The 25,839-nt window shown below is 44.9% G+C and overlaps 1 protein-coding gene across 1 annotated transcript in view; it reads left to right on the plus strand.

Annotated features, from left to right (window-relative positions):
- CNTNAP4 (contactin associated protein family member 4) overlaps positions 1 to 25,839 on the plus strand; it is a 1,879,337-nt gene that overhangs the window by 1,633,409 nt on the left and 220,089 nt on the right. Inside the window, exon 17 of the mRNA XM_086961154.1 lies at positions 10,134 to 10,352. Within this exon, the coding sequence (XP_086817280.1) occupies positions 10,134 to 10,352 (219 nt within the window). The remainder of the gene's footprint in view (positions 1 to 10,133; positions 10,353 to 25,839) is intronic.

Here is a 25,839-nt window from a genome sequence, read left to right on the forward strand (position 1 = left end):
TAAACATTGCGCTTCAAAAAGATTGGGGGCTCCCGATTGACCATGGATGCAAAAACAGATAAGTCAAAATTAGACACGCTTAATGGAAATAGGATTAAGGGAGCACTTCGATTTGATAATACATAATCCACGAATGTAGAGGATAACTCAGAGGTTGAGTTCGCTGGTGGAAAGCCTGTGGCGGGTGTTCCCTTACAGACTATATAGTTCCGACATTTCGTTAAGTCCTTGTGTAGTAGTATTAAATTTCAAGATAAGCATGGCTTCTCTTTGGCGTAGTTTGGCCTCTACATCTCCGCCTCGGGGGTCATGGTCGATTTTGGATATTATGGTCCATTTCAGATCGTGGTCTCCATGTAGCTCATCGAGCCAGTGTTGGACCAATGGGGCGGTGACTACTTTTTTCTTAATTCGAGATTTATGTTGGGACATCCTTTGTCTTGCTTCTTGTGTTGTTTTTCCTATGTATAACTTATCACAGGGGCATAAGATGCCATAAACAACATTCTTGGATTTACAATTCGTGAATTGTTTGTGTTTCCACGATATTCCCGCATGCTGAAACAAATCCCCTTCTATGGTTGATGCACAACATAGGCACGTGCCGCATTTACGGTGTCCAGTTATGGGAGGAAGATTGACATATTCCCGAACTGTCAATGGTCTTTGTTTTGGTATGGCTGCTCGCACTATATAATTTGCAATGCTCTTATCTTTTTTATATGCGAACAAGGGGCTTTCTGTGAATTGACTGTCGAGGTCTTTGAGTAAGTGCCAAAGAAATATATGAACTAAAATTGAAAGATAGTTCAGATAAAATAATAAAATAAACATTGATGTTTTCATAAAATTGCTTGGACTGAAAGATTGGTCTTTGTAGAGGAGTAATTAGTAGCTCTTCTACGAAAATATCAAAAAATTGCACAGTACTGGCAAATTGTTTTGTTTGTTTCTTTAACGGGCGCAGCCTTACTGTGCCATACGCCAGACCCGGTTTGTTACATATAAACTACAGCAGTACATGCCATGCAGGTACTGATTTTGACATTCCCATTGCAGTGCCTATTTCATTTGTGCTGCTGTGGGAACACAAAAGAACCGCCCTCCACACAGGAGCAAATTACTAATTTGGTGTGCAGATAAACTACAGGTTTGGAGGAACAGGAGTGTGGTAGTCCTGCTCCTGCATCGCCAAACTCATAATGAGGCCCCTAGTGTTAAGCTTCTGGCACAGCACAGAAATCGTAAGTTTTGATGTTTAGTGTACAGTGGTATTGGAAACCGTTCACAAAGCAAATAGTGCCTCTATTCTTTGAATGCTAAACGAATAGTGAGCAGCTATTTTTCTGCTTTTGTGTAGTTTTGTTCAGCTCGCAACATGTTTCTTGACAAATATGCCAAAGGGTGTAACTGATTGGTGCTTTCATACTTTAACAAAAGGATGCCTCCTACAGCATTATCTGAGGCATCTGCTTCCCTAATAAATGCTTGCTCAGTATTAGGATGTTTCAAGATTGGTGATGTGGTAAAGGCTTATTTTAGGTGTGAAAATGACTGCTTAGTTTCTGGAGTCCACTGTAAGGGTTCGCCATTGCGTAACAATCTGGTCAGAGGGATTACCTTAGTAGATAAATTGTGTATAAATCTCCTGTAGCAATTTGCAAACTCCAAGATAAGTTGATGCTGAATACTTCGAGAGCTGGATTAATCCATGTTTAGGTACTTGTCTAAACTAAATAGTCTCTCAAAGTCTGATTCTTTTGTTCGTTTAAAGCTGAGATCCTACTGCAAGAGATTTTGGTGCCCGATACTAAATCTATTTGGCAGTCACTTGTGCGATATAGGGGTAGGATTTCTGCACTACTATTGTTAAACACATTGCAGAAGTTTTCATATTCTTGCAACAACTCAGTACCTTGTTCAGTGTCAACTAAATGTGGCTTCGTATAGTCCAGTGGTTGTACAGTGGTGGTCTCTGGGGTTAAGCAAGTTTGTGAACACCAATTGGACTCAAAGTAGAAAGTTCTTTGGGCCCAATCAATAGGAGGGTTGTGCTCAATGAGTCACGGTATGACCAAGATGATACAGAACTGAGGCATCGATAATGTCAAAATGGATGCACTCCCTACGCTCGCTCATGTCTTAGATGCAAGTTAGTTGCGCAACTACTGTGTGGCGAGTTATTAATCCTCGGGTGAGAATGATGCCATCTACAGCTTGGAATGTTTCAGGTTGAGATTTCTTTAGAGCAGGAATCCTTTGTTGTGAACAGTATTTAGGGCCAGATGTAGGTCACCAAATACCAGTCGGTAACGGCCGATTTCGGCCGTTACCAACCGGTATTTGGTGATTGAGATGTAGGGGGACTTAAATTTACCGATTCGGTATATTTACAGAATCGGTAAATTTACCGATTCCGTAAATTACCGAATCGGTAAATTTACCGAATCTCAAATTTGTGATGTAGGTGGCACTGAAAACAGTGCCACTGGCCCTTAAGAATTCGTTATTTACCATGACATACTATGTCATGGTAAATAACGAATTCCTGTGTACATGCACATCTGTGCATGTACACCTGTGCCATGTGGCACACATACATGCCCTTAGGGCATGTATATGTGCCACATGGCACACAAGCCAGAATCAGGGGTGCAACAGGGTGTCAAAGTGAGACCCTGTCCCCCTTGCAAATTCTGTAATTTTACCGAATCGGTATTTATCGATTCGGTAATTGAGATTGATTCCTATGGGCCTCAAGGCCCTTAGGAATCAATGGCAATTACAGAATTGGTAAATACCAATTCATTAATTACCGAATCATACCGATTCGGTAATTAATTCGGTAAAATTACCTACATCCCGATTGCCAGTTCTTAAATACCAAATCGGTATGATTCGGTATTTAAGAATCGGTAATCTGGGATTACCTACATCGGGCCCAAAGTGTCTATAAAATTGGAGTTTCTCCAGAGTCAATCATCATCACCACCCTTCCAGGAGGGGACCCACTGATAGTTGTGCGTGGAGTGAGAAGTGTGGGGATTAAACTTGCATAGTGTATGCAATATATGGTTCAGTAGCCACGTGGTTCTTACTCAAGGGGCTTTCTTGTCTCCTGAGCTTGTTTGTTTCCCTGAGTGTTGGCACCTTACAATGACCTTCTGCCCTGTTGTTTTGGGATGAGTTGGACATTCCCTTACAATGTGGCCCTTCAATCTATCGTCTGAATTTACCAAGGGTACCGCCCATATGGAGGCAATGCCACTTAGGTAGGAGATTACAAAGGCGATGGAGGGCTGAGCATTGGGGAAGCCTGCAGGACACACCATAAATTGTAATTGGATCTGCATGTGGAAGGTCAAGATTTGGGGCAGATCCCCAGAAAAATGCTCTGGGGCTTCTAAGGGGGCAGACTTCGGTACAGTCACAGCTATTGCAGGGCCAGAGGATTACTAGGATTCTTCATGAAGGTTTCTCTGGGTGATGTGGATTGGGTGCCTGTTCTCTAGTCTGCAGCTGCGCTACATGACCCGCTAAGAGGGCCTGTATGGTTGCTGTTAGGTCTTTTTGCATCGCTGCTAGCATTTTACAAACCTCCTTTAAGGAAGACATCTTAGCTTTACTGCTCAGGTTGAATGTTTATTGTAAAGACTTGCAATTCTGTAAAGAGTATTGGTTCATCGAAGGTAGTACCCCCAATATGCCCACCTTCCTGCAGCACTGACTCTGAATATAGATACAGACTTTTAGGTTTGCCAGATGAAGGGAAGGGGTTTAGGGAGGGTACTGTGGGGAGGGAAACCTAGAACAAGATTAGGGTCCTGGTTTGCTGGATAGTTTCAACACTGTTCCATATCTGATTGTGTACTAACACATAGTAGCCTACAGGCTTGCTGTGCCTTGCCTGCGAAGAAAACTAGGACTTTTGTGGTGTGGAAGGTGGGTCTATCGAGTCTTATTTATTGCACATGTTTCAGGATAAAGATCAATGTCTTGATTTACTTTGAACTATGAATTTACATCAACTCAGAATCAAGATTCTGCATGAGTCTTGCTGTGGTACTAACTGGACAGCTATCTTGGTACCTTGGAGTTTCCCCACTCAGCCAAGATCCTTTGTTTATATTGCTCCAATAAATAAGCACTTTTTCCCGGTGACTCGCTCGTGCAGTAACGGTGTAATTTGGTTCTGTCTTTAGCCACACTCTTGAGTTCTACTGTTGCAAAATACACTACAAATACACTACGCACCACAATTCTATTGATTTCACTGCTGCCTTCCACATTATGAACCACAATCAGGTGGCTTTTACTGCTACATTAATATACAGCTGTGTCACTAGGGTTGGTGTCACCCAGTGCGGTAACTTATGGTGTCATCTGTGCGGTCCGCACAGCCCTCAGCCCCCTAGTGATGCCACTGCCACTTAGGACAACTGGCACTAAGGCTCTTCATGACCCCGGGTAACACTGCCACGGGGAGGTTCAAAATAAACAAATATCATAGTGTGCAGTACCTGTAACAGCCTCTCGAGTCCTCCGACTGGGCTTCTCAAGAGTTAAACGCCTTGGCTGGTTCATGTAGTGTGATAACTCTCTCCACAATCACTGGAAGTGGCAAGGTAAAGCTTCCACGGCAGCTTCGAATGGAATGAAAAAATTACGCAGTGCTCATGCGCACAATGATACTCATGCGCACTAAAAAGGCAGAAGACCGGGGAGCTTAAAAATACATGCAATGACGAGAAAGAGCATAGTGCGTTTGCGTGGGATGATACGTATGCGCAGAAACGCAGGGGGAGCACAAACCGATGGGGAGCTGGGAACCATGGTACACCTGGTATTTACGTCTGTTTCAAAAAGAGGATTTAGAGTCAACGCCGTACCTCAACACTCCCCCTACCTCCGCACTCCTCTGTGTCCCTTACCTCCGTACTCCCCTATGCCCCGTACCTCCGCACTTTGCTTTCCCCTACCGCCGCAGTCCCCTGTACCCCTACCTTCGTCCCCCCTGTGCCCCTTCCTTCGCACTACCTTGTGCCCTGACCTCCGCACCCCCTAGAACCCTGCACCCGCACTCCCTACCTGCGTCCCTGCCTGGGCTCCGGGCGCTGGGCTCCCCCGTGCAGGCTGGTCCGCGGGCAGGGGTCCCATTATTTGCATTTTGGTGTCACCCCATGTGATGGTGTCACCCGGTGCGGTTCGTACCCCCTGCATCCACCTAGTGACGCCACTGTTAATATACACTATGAACCACAATACTATGGCTCAATGCTGCTTCGGACCCAGCTCACCAACCGCTAATGTGTATAAATGATGACATCCGCCCTTACCGTGATTCGTCTTGTCTGTCCAAGTATTAGCACATTTTTGTCATGTCCTGAAAATATTTGACAAATACGTCATGCAGTATAGATTTCTGTTTGCCTAACTCTATCACATACAAATTAGTAATTCAGAAAAGCTTCTGTGAAAAACGGAATGTGTACATTACACCTGTGCATGCTTCTTTGGTGTAAATGCTAATGTTTACATAATCAAAAAGTTTTTAGTACTACTTACATGGAGAGCTAGTCTATGCATATTTTTTTTAAATTACATGTGCGTACTCTGCACGTTGTGTAGGGTTTGTGTGTGTATACTTCGCAAAACATATACCTCAGTAAATAAACTAAAAATACTTTTGCACTTCAATGATATTTGTAGCATAAATTGTCATCCTTTCTCGACACATCTTTACATACATTACGATTTTGTTAATTATCTCTGTAAACTTACTACATAGCAATTTAAATGCAAATTTATTCCTGACTAACAAAACATCAGCATGTGAAAATCTGGAGTCTTGCATACATCATATAGTAAATATTAACTTAGACTCAAAGTCACTAAGGCTTGTGTGGAACATCTGCCTTTAAAGTCTAACCCTGGTGTGGAAAAGAAATCCTTGTCGGAGAAGCTCCAGTATTCGGAAACGGTTGATTTGCAGTTTAACATTTAAATGCGCTTCTAAATTGACACCTACATAATCCACTTGTAAGTGGTGCCCAAATTGTTCGAAATTGTAATAATGTACTCTATGCTTAAAAGAGATGTGTAAAAGGAAAGGGGTTTCACAGTGACGCATTTCCATCAAGAAAGAAAATAATTTCAATATACATTGTTAACCGTTAACCGAATAAAAGTTTTATGAACAATATATATTGTTAGAAACCACTGAATCTATAACCCTGCTCCAAGAAAACGTACGAAATAAGAAGGTTTGCTTGGCCAGAAGAGAGAAAATGGATTAATGTGCAATTCTATCAACTGATAGAGATAAAATATGTTTGCAGAATTGACGCTCTATTTCAGTCCTCCTTTCTTTACTTACCCTGTGGACTATGAGGGACATACCTCTCTCTAGAGTACTCTGCAGTGCGAAGATTTTCAGGTCAGTCACTCAAGTTAAATTATTTGCGATTTTCTCTTGCAACATTAGCTATGTTGCCCATGGGAAACAAGCTCAGGTCTGCAGTGCTAATGCTAGAGAGCAAAGAAGGGCATCTGCTGAGTCATTCCGTAGCAAGGCAGGGAACGTCTCACATGCTCACACATTATCAGTGATACCTTGAGACACATTATATACGTGTTTCCAAGTTTCCCTGGTTTAACACAGCAGTTACATCAGAATCTTTAGTTTAACCCTGAGCACTTTTAAAGATTATAGCAAAGGACATGAGTATCATTGTTCTGTATCAGTCAGTGGTGAGTATCATTTCAAACATAGGCCATCGATGTGTAAGTTGTACAAACATAGTAATGTACACAAATAGTGTGCTCTAATGTCCAGGTGTTGCCTAAGGTGGTGGTACTAGTGGATTTGCTCAGGTATGCAGTGTTTTTTTTGTAAACAAAGGAAGTGCCCGGGCCATGTCAGGAGGCGACTGCAACCTGCACCACCCCTTGTTCCCACTTGCGCTTCTAATGAGAGTACTATCACTGCTAGCCATTACACTCATACAAGAGTGACAAATCAAGCTTTAAACCTTACAATGAATAATGCATGCCACCCAAGCTATTCTTATGGCTTTGGGTGGCAGGTATTAGTGGTTTTAAAGTATAATTATTAAATAACAGCGGTTTCACTTCTCAAAAAATAAGACAAACAGCGCCACCGTGTGGCAGGCTTTCATAAGAGCCGGTGGTGACAATAAAGGTCCAGTGCCAAGAACTGGAAATCACAGACTCAAATTAAGCACTGCAAGTATGTATGTGTTATTTGTGTAGCATGACCTAACCAAAAGACAATGGAGCAATGGCAATGTTAATGATGGTGAAATGTCATTAAAAGTAATGGTGGGGTATCTTTCTAAACCTCCTGCATGACAGCAGCAAGCTTCCTAAAAAGGTAATTGGACTTGGGTTTTTATGCACTGTGACCCTGTAAAGCGGCATAAGTGATATGTGTGCTAGGCCTTACTGCAGAACTCCCAATATACAACATTTAAGGAAGCCTAACATTATTGTTGGTGTCTCTCAAATGACCAAAAAATTTACCACAGACCCCACGATTCTGCTCAAAATCAGATATAACCCATAGCACAATATTGTCAAGGGAGGAGGTCATTCTGCATGGCAACACCCACCACCCACTGCAGCCTAAGCCACCTTTAATGGCCCAACAACCTTTAGTAGCTCAAGAATATTTTTGGGAATGTATCATGATATGTTCCTAACAAATGTCAGAAATATAATTTGTGATTGTGGAAATACTAGTTTTCTGGTGGAGACACAACTGCCCACCTCAAATACCTATAGAAACAACGTAAAGGTGTCAGTATCCAGGGTATGTACTATTTCTGGAGCAAACTAAAAATGTGATAGATTAGTTAAGAGGGTCCCAGATCTGATTTAAAAGGTTTATTAAGTGAGTGCTATCTGACAAAAACACAACCTTCTCTGAATCACCCTGCCAACTAATGGAATTCTGCAAGAGAATTGTATTCCCTGGCAGCTGGATGTCCCTCTACCACAGGTGAGTGGTACATTCTACTTGGATTGTAAATGAGTCTTATCTGGCAGGAAGATTCCTGTGATTGGATGGGATGAGAATATTTGTATTACATTGTACACATACAACAACACAAAATTCAGTACAGAGCTGTCCTAGCAGCTTGCAATCTAAGGGGCATTTGTACAATAGAATGTCAGATTGAGCAGCTGCGCCAAATTTGGCAGTGCCACGCTCTGACATTTTCAAAATGCAGGAATGTGCCGTATTTACTACAATACAGCAAAACCCTGTGTTTTCCCTAGCCTGATACTAAAATTAGCTGCCTAGTGCCAACGCAGGCACACTTGCACCATAGTTTAAAGGTGCCTGTGCCGAAGGGTAGGATTGTTTATGTGCAGGAAGGGGTCACTTCCTGCACATAAACAATCCATAATGGCTATTTGTTACTTCCATGTATCCTGCATTCTGCATCACACAATGAAGGAGCAAATTGTCATATTTAATGGCTGTTTATGTGCAGGAAGGGACACCTTCTTGCAAATAAACAATCATTAATGGCTTTTTGCTCAGTCTACGAGTGCTGAAGAGTAAAAGCAAAAATGAGGAGAAATAAAAGCCTTTCTCCTTGTGCGCCATTCTAATGCCTGCTCTTGCATGGCATTAGTTTTTGGTGTTGCCACAGATTTACACAGGAACACCCGTTGCACGCCCCTTTCAAGCAGATATACCTGATTGACATGCTAGCATATTAACAAAGTGGCATTAAGCTACACTTTGTGGCTTAACGCCACATTGTAAATATGGTGCAGGGTAGACCACTACCGGAGCATCAATAAAAGTCATTCTCCGGTGGGGCTAGGGGCTTGTGCATATGCCCCTAAGTTTCTCAAAATGTTAAGCCTAACTTTTTAGAGCAAGTTGGTAATGTTCAAGTGATACTGTGTGGTGATTGTTACCAATCAGTCTTGACTGGGCAGATCTCACAGAGACAGAGAAAGGTAGATAGTGGCAAGATAACATAGAGATGAGGATCTGATTGAGAGAGATACAGACACACTTACAGAGACATAGATCACACCTACAATGCGTACGTTTTGACTCATGCATTCAACATTAAGATTGCCATTCAGCAGCATATCCTGACTAGAGACTGCACCGACTATGTATGTTTCAAAATGTATAATTTTGCAATGATGCACAACCACATGTAAGACTTTGATGTCTGCTTCATACTCCACTTTAATGTCCGGCATTTCGGCAACAGGGTTCTAACCCGTTCTCCAATAATTGTTGCTATGGAGGAGGTTGTTTGGGGCTGTGGAGTATTTACATTTTTGTTCTTTGGCTGGGTGGGCTCAGATGTGTCTAATATAGATACTTCACCCACTCCACAGTGTAGGTTCAGACAGCCAGGCACCACACTAATAACAGGAGCACAAATCATTTGTAGCTACACAAACGTACTTCGATACACCCTTTAACGTGAGTATCATATTTTTCTAAAATCAAAATTCTGCTGAAAAACAGATTGTCTAATTATGGACCACAATAAGAAAACAAAAGATAATCATTTGCTATTTAACTTGGCTCATTTAAACTGAATCAATTGTATCAGCCCTTGTTGTCTAATAGAATCTGACATTTATTGACTAAGTGTACGCATAATGAACAATTATATACTTAAGTATGCAATGCATTTAAACACCCTTCAATATAGCATGACTCCAGCACTTAGTATGTCGTCGATTTAATACTGAGATCCACTCCCACATACCACAAGATTAGAATATATGCCTAACCTAAGAATTCTTAAAGTATATTTTATAGTATACATTGTATAGTGGTCCTAAAAGGGTACAAAAGATGTGGTCTGCGCTGTTAGCAGCCATGAACTTCAAGGGGAATCTAGATTGTATTTGTTTTACTTTTTAAAATTGAAATGTTAGACTTTGAGGTTTGCACTAAAGAGGTGGAGTTTTTTTAAAATTCTAAATGCATTCAGCTCTTACTATATACCCATACTAGATTGAAAGAATAATTGCGCATGAACGTTAATTTAAATACGTTTTGTATTCCACTATGCTGTACCATCGTATTCATAAGTCAAACCTTATTGCTTCGCTTACCTTTCCAGCACCAACAGAAGTTCTGTTTTCTTTTGACGTGGGCAATGGCCCTTTTGAGGTGATGGCTCAAGCGCCCAGTCCCTTGAATGATAATCACTGGCACTACGTGAAAGCTGAGCGGAACGTTAAGGAGGCGTCACTTCAGGTGGATCAGCTGCCACAGCAGGCCCATGCTGCCCCATCAGATGGACACACGCGTCTGCAGCTCAACAGTCAGCTTTATGTTGGTGAGTATCCTGCCCTGTGTAATATGTGATTTGTAAAAAAAAAAATAAGCACATAGTCCAGAGCTTTTCTTAGGAGCCTAGCACTACCGCTGTTAAATACATGTCTGCGAACACCAATGCTACATAGGGCCAGATCTCTTCTTCCATAAATTCCTGATAGATAAGATATAACAATCAACTTCTGCTACATCTTTGGGGCATTTAAAAAACCTCATAAAAAATGGCTTTTTAGGTCTAGCCTTCGCAGCGCATGTGCTGCAAAGGAAAACAACCTTTTCCGAGGGCTTAGGCTTTTCAGCCAAGCACTAGCACGCGTTCCATTTCCTTCAATGGCAATGCGTGCTCATCAGGAGATTCACTCATGGGAGCACGCGGCCCATCTGGTCACAATTATCGCACCCGCGAGTGAATCCCTCCCCCTGCCTGGAATGTGCGACACGCTTCCTTGTATGGGGGCAGCGCATTCAGTGAGTCTCCATTCAAGCGTGTGACGTGAGAGACTGAAATACTGTTGTAGTGAGGCCCAGCAGACACACTTGAATCACGTGGGGGTAATTGATGCAGGTGTGAGACGCCATTGCTTACAGTGTAAGTCTTCGATTCTCCCTGCAGTCTCTTGGAATGTATCTGGAAGGGTCACGGCTCTTGTGAGTGTAGCATGACGTTGCATACATACAAGCATCCATACCTCTGTGAATCCATGTACCTTTAAACATATGTCCATTCAGCCCTCCGTTTACCTGTGCAAACGTCACTAACGTGCATTCTTACATTGTGCTGTTTGCAGCACTGGCTCTGGCATGTGCCAGTGGCGCCACCCAGTGGCAGTGCGTTGTACTGCCGGTTTGTGTAGCCCTCCTTGAAGGTGGTGTAGCAGCAATGTGGGAGCAACACTCCATCACATTTTCTTTCCACTTCTCCCCGCTGGACCTTGGTGGCTCCTCCAAAAAGGTCTCTTTAAGTAGATATGTGCAGAGTGTTGCTCATTAGTTTCAGTAAGATATATATTTGTTTACGTTAGCCATCAATGCTGGCTGTGTAATGTTCACGTGTAATCGAAAAATCCACAAGGTCTCTTTAATTAAAATGAAGTGTCTATAAGTCCTAATGGCAAGCCTCTCGCCTGACTGGCTAAAGATGATCTTTCATGAGCTCATTCTGCGCCCTCTGAGGCAGAATGCTTCAAAGAGCTAACTCACTGAGTACCTTTTGTACTTGTTTACACAACAAGCATGATTTTCACCATAGTTTGGGTGAAAATCAATGATGTGGCCTAGGGTAAACTCTTAAATTAGTTTCCGGAGAATGTTGACATTCTGTGTCTGTCCTCCACAAGGGCACTCTCTGGCGTCTCCTGTTTGGGCCAGTAAGGATCTAAAGTCAGACCCCGTGCCACTGAAGCGCAATATAATGCAGAAAACACAATTATCCAAACGTCAACACTCAGCACTGTGGTACACCTAAGAATATTCAGAGACCATGCACAAACTACACAGACAAGAAAAACAGGCAGAGACAAGCCAACAATTGCACGTCTGTTACTTGAATTTTCGGGTAGTTAACCATCCACACCTAACATTAAGTCTTTGAAACTAAATTGGACCAGGCAATGCTTTTTACAGCATGCATTTTTAATGTCATTGTTTATTCAGAAGGCTGTACGTTTTCAAGGCACTTCAGAATGAGACACCCACTTTTCCTAGAAGTTGGTCAGGTGGTTGGTATTTCTCTCCAAAATGGATCAAAGCTTTTATTTTACACCACTTTTCTCACATACATTGTCTAAAAGCCACATTTAAAGGAAGTCTAAAGTTGCATTTATATATAACAAAAAATCATTAGTTGGAGCATTGGATGCTATACCTCCCCAAGACAATTTGCAAAGCTCGTGGGCAAATGAAGCTTTTTTTAAGCTGATTTCCCTAAAACTGAGCAAAACAAGCATTTGCAATGCAATAGGTCTCGCATTTGCGAGTGTTTCAACTATTGGCATTGTAAATGATAATGCATTTTATTTATATGTTAAAAAAACCTGCAAAGTGAGTGTTTACGCACTGCGTGCAGGTTTTGAAAACATATAAATAAAATGCATTGTGCATTGTCATTTCAATGCCAATAGCTCAACCTCTCACAAATGCGAGACCTGTTGCATTAAAAATTTCCTTTTTTACATTTTTTAACATGGACTGTTTTAGAATACTTGTGTCTGCAGTCCCTCTCCCTCACCCGCCCTACTTTTGCTGCTCTCTCCTTTGTGTCTCTTTCCCTTTGCGCTCATCCCACTGTCCGATATTTCGTTCTCACCTCAACCTACACTCTGCCAGTTGTTTCTTTACCACCCCCTGCAGTCAGTTGTTTCTTTGCTGGACAACATGTCTAAAACAAAACACTGACAAACTAAATAGATCTCACATAGACCAAGCCTATTGACTTTGACAGTGGCTGTTTTCATTGTTTCAAACTTTGAAACAACCCAGCAAGACCGACCATTTCACAGATCAGCACAGTTTCAGAATCCATTTTAATAATTAGATTTTAGCATGTAATACCTGAGGGCTTGAGTTCTCGGAAGGGTGATGGAGGTCTTTTCAAAGAGGTAGCATTAGACAAATATTCAGTCCCCCGCTTTCCCCTTTTCCAAATCCTTCAGACGAGGCCCTAACGTTAACTGCAACTCATTAGGGCGAGCCTCCACTGTGAGAAGTTGGCCTGGTATATAATGCTCACTAATTCTTAGTGATCACTTTGTACCATGCCAAGCAACCCTTATGATGATTGGTTGTAATTCAACCTTGTAGACCAGTTATCCTAGTGGTAACGTGGACAAAGCAGTCTTAGGCTAAACTCAGAAAGGCATGTGAAGCCAGCTGTATTACCATACACAACCCCCTTGAATACCAAATGAAAGGGACACCACACAGATATATATTGAAAATATATATTCATTTATTAACTATAAAATCCCCTGGACTCTTTATGAGCACAGAAGCACAAGCGTTAAATCACAAGACAGTTTAAAATACACAAAAGTTGCACAATATGGATGAGCCCTAGGGGCCACCTAAACCATATACTAAGAAAGTGGTATAAGAGATACCAATAGGAAAGGGAACAGGCCTAGGGCCTTGGGAATCGCTGGAGCTATTCGAGGCTAGCAGTGACTAAGTCGGGAAAGGCCCACGGGACTCGGGTGCAGTGTTCAAAGTGCACGCACTTTCCAATGTAAAGTCTATGGTGCGTAAAAGTTACACAAAGTTAGTTTAAGGGCACTTCCGCTGAACCTAGAGGAACAAAACTTAAGACACAGACCCTAGAGGTGTGTACCAGTGTAGGGACACCGGCATTGCAATGTTACCTCACCCACAGGAAGTGGGTGCACAGGCTCTAAGTGGCGTCGGGTTTTGACACGCAGGTTCTTGGCGCTTGAAGCTGAAGATGCTGCAGGCGATGTGAAGGAGAAGTGTCCGGTGGATCCAAGGGTGGATCTGAAGTGGTGAAGACCTGAAAGCAGAGGGGACAATGTTCAAAGTCACTGACCAGTGACCACCGTGGAACCAGATTGGAACCAGGCAAAGTCGGGTGCAAACAGGTGATGAGGTGTTGCCTCTCTCTGCAGCCACGTAGACACGAAGAGGTCAAGGACGTTCAGGAGTCGATCACAAGCTGTCCCTTGAAGGCTCTAGCTGATGGCGGTGTCGGCAACTCGATTGAAGCAAACAAGCCTTGGCTAATGCAAGCCATGGGGAAAGTGAAAAAGCCTTATTACTCGGACCAGCAAGGTCAGAGCGGGTACTCCTTTCTACAGGAGCGAGAGCAGGTCTAGAGCAACCAGACTCATAGTGTAAATCGTAGGTTTCGTTGCCAAGATGGCCGCTGACCACGTGACAAGCGGCCGGGATGCCGAGTCGAGTGGCACAAAACAAAAGGGCCCCACACAGATCGTGGAGATGCTGGGGGGCGGATCTTTGGAGCAAATGTTGCTCGGTTATGGGGCTTCTCAAACCCTAAAGCACAATGTCGAGGGTGCCTCGGGTGCTGCTCAGTCAGCGTCTTGGGGGTCTTCCAAGATGTCCGCTCCCACGTCTCTCGATGCCTCCACGGGTCCCTTCTTTGCAGGGACTGTGGATCGGGCTGTGAAAAGTCTGGGAAGCTGGGTCTTGTCAGGCTCTGCACTCGGGCTCCGGCGGGAGGCGGCGGCAAAGCAGACGTCGAGGTGCTGGGTAGTGCCTGTGTTCACAGGGTGGCCCCTCCTAGGCCACAAGGGAGATGCTCTACAGTCTTCTGTGCAGCAGAATGTCGAAATCCAGTCTTCTTCTTTATTTCAAGTTGATTCAGGATGATCTGCTGTGCAATGGCACTGCTCCCACTCTTATTCCCAATCTGAGGGGTGGATCTCCTGCTAGGTCCCTCCCCTATGGGTGGGACCAGGAAGGGGGGTGGTTACACCCTCTTTCCTTTGTCCAGGTCTCACTGGAGCTGGGGCTGGGCTGCCCCAGAACCGGTTTGACCGGATTATGCAAGGGGAATCCTTGTGCTCCCTAGGCACTGTCTGGTTTCATTCAAACCTCCCTGCTACAATCCACTATCTCCTGTCTGGGGTGGTGTGACACCTCCCTGTGACAGGAAATCCTTTGTCCAGGCCTCCTCTGCTGAGTTTCGGTCAGCAGCAGGAGGTCAGACATGTGTCTGTGGCAGAAGCATCCATTTTGTGGATCTGAGGCTCTGGTTAACTTTAACCGGGGTTAAGGCTACACACATGTCGTGTCCCTCTAGAAGGGTGGAATGCTATCCCCGTCAATAGAACTGTCAAGGGGATAGTATTCCAATTCGTATGACACCTTACTCGACATGTTTTGATAAAGCCAAACCAAAGATAGCATTTAACCGCGAGGATTATAATGCACTTAAGAGTATATGGTATGTCAATATCCCAGAACAGCTTAGGGAGTGGTTCCCGACAGCTGCAGACAGGCTCGGCTCATGCTAGAGCACCATCTCACATATTTCCAAGCACTCTGCCTCCAGGATTGATGAGGCCTTCCATAGGAGTGGCTGATAGGAACATAGGTGTCCAGTTTAGGGTTAGATATAGGGAGACTATATCTAAGCAAGAGGTGATTACACCAACTTACCCCAGCTGAGTGATCAGCCAGTTGTGTCAAATATGGAGGCCAGGCCAGGGGTGGCACAATACATGCTGCAGCCCCTGGTAGGCCTTGGATGCACCTATGCCCTGGGTACCTATGGTACACTGTTACAGGGGCCAATAAGGTGAACCAATTCCAATTGTGTTATGCACCTAAGGTACATGGAGTCCATTTTAAGGAGAGAGCAATCAGCCTGGGGCCCTGAATAGCAGGATCCCAGGCCAACTAAGTAAAAAACCAGCTAAACACCAGGCAAAAGGTTTGGGGGTAACCATAGTCAGATATCCACCTTCCTACATAACCCCCCCCCCCCCAAACGAAAGGAGATAAGGCTATCCTTGACCAGGTAAGCCTATATTGCCTAAGTGGCCATATAAGGAAGTACCAGCTCTGGCTTGGTAACCCCCTGTCTCATGGTCCACTAAGCAATCCCTCACCCTAAGGGTATCTGAGGGTCTCCACCATAGGGAATCTCTACCTGTAGTGTGTCTTTGCCAAGTCAAAGGCTGGTGTTGAGATGGAGTACTGAAGTGAGTTTCCTCTGTAGGGCTCAGCTTCCTCCAATCACTCTCCACCATGTGTGCCTTTCTTTCTTTGACTGAGTTGCACTGTGCTCTCAGGGTCAACCTCTGGCTACCTAAAGCTGGAGGCTGGGTCCCTCTGTTTGGCTTACTGGAGGGACAGTTCAGGTTTGGGCCCTTAGGGTCCCAGGTTTGGCTGCGCCCAACAATATCCATCTGGGGGAGGTCCCTAACTACTTTTAAGGGGGATCCCTCAGGAGTTTTTAAAGTTGTCACCTCACTAGGGCTACTAGTTTTGGTGCCCCTATTCTGTTGATGGGGGTGCTTTATTTGACAGGGGGCCCTTTGGGTCTCACTGTCCTTCTTGTCCTCTGCAGCCCTGGGCTGAGTAAGGCAAGGTAGAGAGGGGCAGGTTACCTGCTCCAGACTGGGTCCCACCTGAGAAGGGTCCACTGCCATCAGAGGCTCTGTCAGGCCAGGCCTAACAACCTCTGGGACAGTTCCTTCATCAGGGGTAAGATCAGTTCCCTGAGGAGGCTGATCCTTTCCTAAAGTCTGGTGAGGGGGAGATTTCTCTTCCTCCTCCATGCTCTCAGTTTGGGTGGAGTGATCCATCATTTCAGGCTTCACTACCCAGGTATCAGTTTGAGTTTGGGCTGTGGCCATCACAGCCCCACCAACCTTTTCAGGAGGAGACTCAGTTTGGGTATGGGTTGTTACTAGTACAGCCCTGCTACTCTTTTCAGGAGTGAGGTTATCTAAAGATGGGGCTGAGGTTTGCTCAGCCCTCCCAACCTTTTCAGGAAGGACATCTTGGATTGGGGCTGTAGCCATCACAGCCCCACTAACCTTTCCATGGAGATTTACCATTCTAGAATGGGTTTGCTGTTCAACCTCAGCCCAGGCTGAGATTTCCAAATCATTACCCAGTAGGCAATCTACAGGCAAGTTTGCTGACACTGCCACTCTCTTTGGGCCAGTGACACCTCCCCAGCTAAGATTGACTACTGCCATGGGATGATTGGTTTCTATGCCATCAATGTTTGTCACCTGATATCTGGCATCAGGTAAAAGTTGCCTTGAGGGGACTAGACATTCAGCCACCATGGTGATGCTAGCCCCTGTGTCTCTGAAGGCCTCAACTTTCAAACCATTGATGATGGGCTCCTGTCTATACTTGCTCAAAGTGTTTGGGCCAGCAGTGAAATTGGCAAACCCCATGCCAGTCTCATAGACAAGAGTATCTGAGTTAGGGGACCTGGGTAGGCCAGAGTCCACCTGTCCTCCAAAAGTAAACCCACCCAAATTCTTGGGGGTGCTCCCACCACCTGGGGGACCACTGCTAACAGTGACAGGAGGTGTTGGAGCCTTACCTGGAGGTATATTCTCTTTATTGCCATTCTTGGGACAACAGCTATCTGTTTTGTAATGCCCCACCTGTTTACAGGTATGACAATAAGGCTTTTTCTGGGTGGTAGAAGTGTCTTGGGACCCACCCCCATTCTTGGAGTTTTGGGGCCCTGGGGAAGTCTTTTCCTTACTTTTATCCCCACCCTTCTCTTGAGGCTTGGTAGTCTCTTTCTTTTGGTCACCACCCTGGTTCTTAGGCCTGATCCTGGTTCTGACCCATTTGTCTGCCCTCCTACCCAATTCTTGTGGGGAGGTCAGATCAGAGTCAACCAGGTGCTGATGTAGAAGCTGATTTTGACAATTACTTAAGATTTGCTCTCTCATAATTAAATTATACAATCCCGTATAGTCAGTAACCTTACTTCCCAGCAACCAGCCCTCCAGAGCCTTAGTGGCACATTCAACAAATTCAGACCAGTCCTGAGTCTGTGTCTTCTGGGTATCTCTGAACATTAACCTGTACTGTTCAGTGGTTAAGCCTAACCCATCAATCAGAGCACTCTTCAGGACCATATAGTTTCTAGAATCCCCATCACTAACTGTGAGGAGTCTGTCTCTGCCTCTACCTTCAAAGGAGAGCCACAAGATTACTGCCCACTGCTCCTGAGGGATCTGCTGTACTCTGCAGGCTCTCTCCATTGCAGTTATCCATTTGTGGATATCATCCCCAGCTTTGTAGGGGGGCACAATCTTACTCAGGTTTCTTGTATCAAAAGACCTGTCTTTATCCTTAGGGATAGTGCTGCCACCAGTGGATCCTAATCCACTTTCTCTAGGCTGTCTTGCTCTAGCAAGTTTCTCTTGGGCCAGGGCAACTTCTAATTCTTGTCTCTGGATCCTAAGCTCAGCCTCTCTCATTTTGGCCTCATGTTCCCTTCTCTGAGGGCTAGTCATCTCCCTTCTGGAGTGACCATGAGAGCCTCTAGAAGCATGGGATTTGTCAGAGTCACCTGAGTGAGTCCTTCTCCTCCTAGGCTTCTGGTTAAGTCCACCTGGGGGTCTGAATGGGTTGTTACCAGATTCATTCCCAAGTAGGCTTAAGTTAGCCTGGTTCAGTCTACTGACCAGCACCTGACTATTTCTGTCATCATCTGACTCACTGCTTCCCTCCTCTTCCTCTTCTTCCTCTTCCTCTTCCTCCTCATCTACCTGAGGAGCTCCAGTGATGGGGGCTTCCTCATCTACTAGGATGATAGGGGCAGGGGTGTCTACAGTGTCATCCTCTGAAGGATGGCCTCCTTCAGCATCCCCTTTGGGGTTTGCCTTAGAGGTCTTTAGAGTCTCAGACTGGTCTAAGAGCTCTCTTAGGTGGTCTGTAGTAGGGGAAGGCCCTGTCTTCAGACCCCTTAAGACACAAAGCTGTCTTAATTCCTTAAAGGAAAAAATAGCAAATTTGGATGGTGCCCTTGGAGGGTCACTCTCAACAGGGATGTTCCCAGTGGAACCCTCTGCTCCAGACATTGCTCTAGTGTGGGTGGACATGTTGCAATCTACCTACACTGGTGTTTACCTACTAAACCTATCTAGTAGTTGTAGCTAGGGTGTGCTACTCCCTTTGCTCTACAACAACTAAGTTCAGTAGAACTTATGTATACTAGTCTTGTTTTATATGTACCTAGCAGGTACCTGTATGATCTTTCAAATGATAATCTCAAAGATTGTAATGGTAAAACAACAGCAAGCTCAGATCCCAATCCGCTGCTCACCAATGTGAGAAGTTGGCCTGGTATATAATGCTCACTAATTCTTAGTGATCACTTTGTACCATGCCAAGCAACCCTTATGATGATTGGTTGTAATTGAACCTTGTAGACCAGTTATCCTAGTGGTAACGTGGACAAAGCAGTCTTAGGCTAAACTCTGAAAGGCATGTGAAGCCAGCTGTATTACCATACACAACCCCCTTGAATACCAAATGAAAGGGACACCACACAGATATATATTGAAAATATATATTCATTTATTAACTATAAAATCCCCTGGACTCTTTATGAGCACAGAAGCACAAGCGTTAAATCACAAGACAGTTTAAAATACACAAAAGTTGCACAATATGGATGAGCCCTAGGGGCCACCTAAACCATATACTAAGAAAGTGGTATAAGAGATACCAATAGGAAAGGGAACAGGCCTAGGGCCTTGGGAATCGCTAGAGCTATTCGAGCCTAGCAGTGACTAAGTCGGGAAAGGCCCACGGGACTCGGGTGCAGTGTTCAAAGTGCACGCACTTTCCAATGTAAAGTCTATGGTGCGTAAAAGTTACACAAAGTTAGTTTAAGGGCACTTCCGCTGAACCTAGAGGAACAAAACTTAAGACACAGACCCTAGAGGTGTGTACCAGTGTAGGGACACCGGCGTTGCAATGTTACCTCACCCACAGGAAGTGGGTGCACAGGGTCGAAGTGGCATCGGGTTTTGACACGCAGGTTCTTGGCGCTTGAAGCTGAAGATGCTGCAGGCGATGTGAAGGAGAAGTGTCCGGTGGATCCAAGGGTGGATCTGAAGTGGTGAAGACCTGAAAGCAGAGGGGACAATGTTCAAAGTCACTGACCAGTGACCACCGTGGAACCAGATTGGAACCAGGCAAAGTCGGGTGCAAACAGGTGATGAGGTGTTGCTTCTCTCTGCAGCCACGTAGACACAAAGAGGTCAAGGATGTCCAGGAGTCAATCACGAGCTGTCCCTTGAAGGCTCTAGCTGATGGCCATGTCCGAAACTCGATTGAAGCAAACAAGCCTTGGCTAATGCAAGCCACGGGGAAAGTAAAAAAGGCTTATTACTCGGACCAGCAAGATCAAAGCGGGTACTCCTTTCTATAGGAGCGAGAGCAGGTCTAGAGCAACCAGACCATAGTGTAAATTGTAGGTTTCGTTGCCAAGATGGCCGCTGACCACGTGACAAGCGGCCAGGATGGCGAGTCAAGTGGCACAAAACAAAAGGGCCCCACGCAGATCGTGGAGATGCTGGGGGGCTGATCTTTGATGCAAATGATGCTCGGTTGTGGGGCTTCTCAAACCCCAAAGCACAACGTCAAGGGTGCCTCGGGTGCTGCGCAGTCAGCGTCTCGGGGGTCTTCCAAGATGTCCGCTCCCACGTCTCTCGATGCCTCCACGGGTCCCTTCTTTGCAGGGACTGTGGATCGGGCTGTGAAAAGGCTGGGAAGCTGGGTCTTGTCAGGCTCTGCACTCGGGCTCCGGCGGGAGGCGGCGGCAAAACAGATGTCGAGGTGCTGGGTGGTGTCTGTGTTTACAGGGTGGCCCCTCCTAGGCCACAAGGGAGATGCTCTTCAGTCTTCTGTGCAGCAGAATGTCGAAATCCAGTCTTCTTCTTTATTTCAAGTTGATTCAGGATGATCTGCTGTGCAATGGCACTGCTCCCACTCTTATTCCCAATCTGAGGGGTGGATCTCCTGCTAGGTCCCTCCCCTATGGGTGGGACCAGGAAGGGGGGTGGTTACACCCCCTTTCCTTTGTCCAGGTCTCACTGGAGCTGGGGCTGGGCTGCCCCAGAACCGGTTTGACCGGATTATGCAAGGGGAAGCCTTGTGCTCCCCAGGCACTGTCTAGTTTCATTCAAACCTCTCTGCTACAATCCACTATCTCCTGTCTGGGGTGGTGTGACACCTCCCTGTGACAGGAAATCCTTTGTCCAGGCCTCCTCTGCTGAGTTTCGGTCAGCAGCAGGAGGTCAGACATGTGTCTGTGGCAGAAGCATCCATTTTGTGGATCTGAGGCTCTGGTTAACTTTAACCGGGGTTAAGGCTACACACATGTCGTGTCCCTCTAGAAGGGTGGAATGCTATCCCCGTCGACAGAACTGTCGAGGGGATAGTATTCCAATTCGTATGACACCTTACTCGACATGTTTTGATAATGCCAAACCAAAGATAGCATTTAACCGCGAGGATTATAATGCACTTAAGAGTATATGGTATGGCAATATCCCGGAACAGCTTAGGGAGTGGTTCCCGACAGCTGCAGACAGGCTCGGCTCATGCTAGAGCACCATCTCACATATTTCCAAGCACTCTGCCTCCAGGATTGATGAGGCCTTCCATAGGAGTGGCTGATAGGAACATAGGTGTCCAGTTTAGGGTTAGATATAGGGAGACTATATCTAAGCAAGAAGTGATTACACCAACTTACCCCAGCTGAGTGATCATCCAGTTGTGTCAAATATGGAGGCCAGGCCAGGGGTGGCACAATACATGCTGCAGCCCCTGGTAGGCCTTGGATCACCTATGCCCTGGGTACCTATGGTACACTGTTACAGGGGCCAATAAGGTGAACCAATTCCAATTGTGTTATGCACCTAAGGTACATGGAGTCCATTTTAAAGAGAGAGCAATCAGCCTGGGGCCCTGAATAGCAGGATCCCAGGCCAACTAAGTCAAAAACCAGCTAAACACCAGGCAAAAAGTTTGGGGGTAACCATAGTCCGATATCCACCTTCCTACATCCACCACATGCTAACAGGAGAGGAAGTTTGTAAATCTCCGACGCAAACACAGGTGCCCCAAAGCCATAAAACAGAGTCAACATGTGACGCAACAAAAGTCCATCAGAAGAAATATCAAGCATTGGCATAGCCAATAGGTCTCACCTTTGGGACCTTAAAAGTGTTTAGCCATGCAACAGTTGATGTTGTTGCACCAAGGAAATTGTGCTGATTAACTAAATACTTATAAGGTCCCAAAAGCCAGACCTATTGGCTATGCCAATGCTTGTTTAAGTAATAGCCTCTTTCATCTCCAGCCTGTCTGAGCACCGAGATGTCTCTTCTGGGTTGAATCATTGTTTTCTATCAAGAAAAAGAGCCTGAGCTCAAGCCAGAGTATAACAAGCATTTGCAATGCAATCGGTCTCGCATTTATGAAAGTTTGTGCTATTAGCATTGTAAATGACAATGCCTTTATTTATGGGTTGTTTTTAAAACAGATAAATAAAAGGCATGGTCATTTACAATGCCAATAGCTTACGCTCTTGCAAATACTAGACCTATTGCATTACAAATGAGTTCTATAAAATGCATTTGAATAGAGTGTGTATAATGCCCAGAGGCTGTAGTTAAAGCCTACGTAGCAACAACACACGTAACGGGGGTGTCACCATGGGAGGTCAGAAAATGAGACAAAGGAGTACTAAGGAGGGGCTTCTAGCCTATTGACCAATGAACAGCCACAGATTACAGTGGACAATGACACAAGCCAATGAAAAAGGTGGGTGGAGAGGGTGCTTTTTAATTTACAATCAGGACTTATTTTAACTGTTGTTTCTCCAGAATTCTTTTTTTGTTTTTTAAACATATGTTAATTTGTTATAACCAAAGCTAACCATAACTTCAATTTGACCTTTTTTTAGTAAACAAATGTGTGCAGATAAATAGATTTCACTGAAAAAAACAAAAAGGTTAAAGTGATGTTTTAGTTAGGTGTTCAAATAACACAAAAAGTATTGTTTAAAAACAAAAATCAATGCTGAAATTGAACAGCTATAATGTACTGAGCTAACTATAATATGCGCTCACTCCATGCCATGTTTCTGACTGCACATATTACTTCGCTCATGACTTTAAATAACATTGTTGATTACATCACTGATGACATCATTGATGTCAAAGATATCCATCTCCGATAACATGAGGTCATTCAAGGGCCTCACATATTGCAGCGAAGAGGTGTGGTGCAGTGGACAGTGTGGCTGACTCTGGAACACGGGGGCTCACGGTTTGGGGATTCGGCGCCATTGGCAGGTCAGCCCTGCACCATGTGACTCTGGGCAATAGCTTGCTTAATCTTCCCGATGGCCCCCAGCGCCTTGACACCCTTGGGTAATTGTTCACGCTTACAAATACTGGGATTATTATCATCAAAGATGTGTAATGCCATGAAACATGAAGTCATTTAAAGACCTCATATATTACATCACTGATGTCACAGATGTGCATCGCCGATCACATGAAGTTTTTAAGGATCCTTTACATGGGATTAGAACATAACCATGGAAACTTAAGATTGCAACAGAGGCCACACTGGGCAGGAACAATGTTTTAAACCCACAAACAGAAATGATTAATACTTTGCACTCACACTGCACTCACATCTCAAGCGAACAGTTGTCTTTACCCAATGGCCTGCACCTGTGATCTTCTTATTGATTAAAAGGTAGTTACCTGGCTTTAAAACTTTCGATAAAAGTGCATGGCCATGTAGCATAACATCATATCTCTAGAACTGACCTGGTCATGCTGTCCAAGAGCAAGCTGCATTATGGAGTGTTTGAGCTTCTATTTACTGCCATAAACTAACAGCTCTAAATTCAGCATGGCTCCAGAGACAGGACTACCTGAGAGTGTCACACACCTGCCTGCCTGAGTTGAAGAAATGCTTCAGAGGATGACCACAGGAAATGGCTTGTCGGGACTATGAAGCGAGAGTCACGTGACAAGTAGAATGAACAGATGAGAAACGACAATGGAGGAAAGCAGGGACTGAAATAGTTCAATGCAGCTCTTGAAATGTTTGTTAACATTTATATTACGTGAAATAAAGACAGTGTAGTGAAAGTGGCATTTTTGATGAACACCTGAAATACATAAATTTTTGTTGATGGATTGGACTCCGATCCTTGAAAAGATTGTTCTCGCTAATTGGCTCTGCCCTTTGCCTGCAGTGTTTCCAGGCCGCCGTCTTCTCCCAGGGCCCCCTGCACTCAGCCGCCTTCATGAAACACTAGTTGCCTGCCTCGAAGCGCTGGTCCAGAGCAGAAGCTGTGCAGCTTGGGAACGGACTACGAGCACTCCCAGGATGTGGAGCTCCCAGAATGCAGCTGGGCTCGGCCTGGCAGTGCCTAAACTCAGCAGCCATTAAATCACCCGCATGGTGTCTATAATGACTCTCAATCGAAACCCTGCAATACAGGGTGTCTGTTTGTAAAGTGTGTGAGCAAGGAATGATCAGGTGTGGGGATTTTAAGAGCAGACGATAAAACCGCATCTTTTTTATTCTGAAAAAAAAACCTCTTACTACACAGTGCTGTTTTCAGGTCTGGCTTTATTATTCTCTGGAAAACTTGCCAGGGCAGTAAAATATTAGACTCTACCATTCTGTCTGGTTGCCCTCGTGGTCCCTGCTTGCGCTCACCTTGTCCTTGAGGGTTCCATGCTACAAGGGGCATGGGATTATCTTGGTGTCCCACGGAGTCCTGCTGTGGCTAGGACTGCTTGAATAATCTGCTTGCACTTCCGCCTACTGCTTCCTTTTTCTATGCTGGCAGTGCTGCTGTTTCAAAAGTGAAAGCTAGCGTGGCCGCAGAATGTTTTCAGGTCTGGCTCGAAGAAGCTTTATTATTCTCTGGAAAATGCTAGGGCAGTAAAATATTAGACTCTACCTTTCTGTCTGCTTGCCCCCGTGGTCTCTGCGTGCACTCACCTTGTCCTAGAGGGTTCCATGCTGCAAGGGGTATGGGATTATCTTGGGGTCCCACGGAGTCCTGCGGGGGCTGGGACTGCTTGAATAATCTGCTTGCACTTTTGCCTGCTGTTTCCCGTTTCTCTTTTGGCAACGCTGCAGTTTCAAAAGCGAGTGGACGTGGCCGCAAAATGTAAGGGAAATGCCTTGTCCGCTAAAGGAGAAACCTATTAAATGAAATATCACAAGCCATGTGTAACAAGCAAGTAAAGGGGGCCGCCTAAAAATCACGGACTGCGGGAGGGAGGGAGGTGGAGGGACGGGAAGAAAGTACTCTGTGGAGTAAAGGGGCAGATAGTCGTGGAAGGACACAAATGACAACATGGCCATCATGGGGATGGACTAAGAAGCCAAAAACCAATCAGAATGCAGCATTTAGGATGTAAGCCAATCCAAAAGATGGGCGGCTAGTGGGCGGAGCTTAAATTACGCTTCTCCACTATAGTATATACTGCATGTCTCAACGAGACAGCGCAAGCGCTGCCTAGGTGAGACCTAAAAAGGCACTTAGTACACATCCGTTTGCCGTGTGCCAGACACCAGTTTTTCATGTGATTTCACCAATTTATTACACCTTAGATTTGCTTCATAAAGACATGTTATGCAACCTGCCTCATGCCAGTGTGGGCGTATTTTGTGGGAATAATAGGCAGCTAAAATACAACTAAATTGGGGAACATATGGAAGTAATAATTAAGGAGCATTAATGGAATTTTGTGCCCTTGCTTTCTCTTTATATAAGGCACTTACAGTATGCACAATATCCTTTAAAGGGACTGGAGGTACTGGTATCACATCTGAAGACTTATCTGCTGCTAAAATAGACATACGCTTCTGGTGACTGCTTTCACATTACAAACGTGTATCTACTGCATGGACAATCAGTGATTCTTCAATGATTTAAATGTTTTCTCACACTATATCACAAGAAAGGCAACACC

The sequence above is a fragment of the Lissotriton vulgaris genome, chromosome 3_1 (assembly GCF_964263255.1).
Source record: "Lissotriton vulgaris chromosome 3_1, aLisVul1.2, whole genome shotgun sequence".
NCBI lineage: Eukaryota > Metazoa > Chordata > Amphibia > Caudata > Salamandridae > Lissotriton > Lissotriton vulgaris.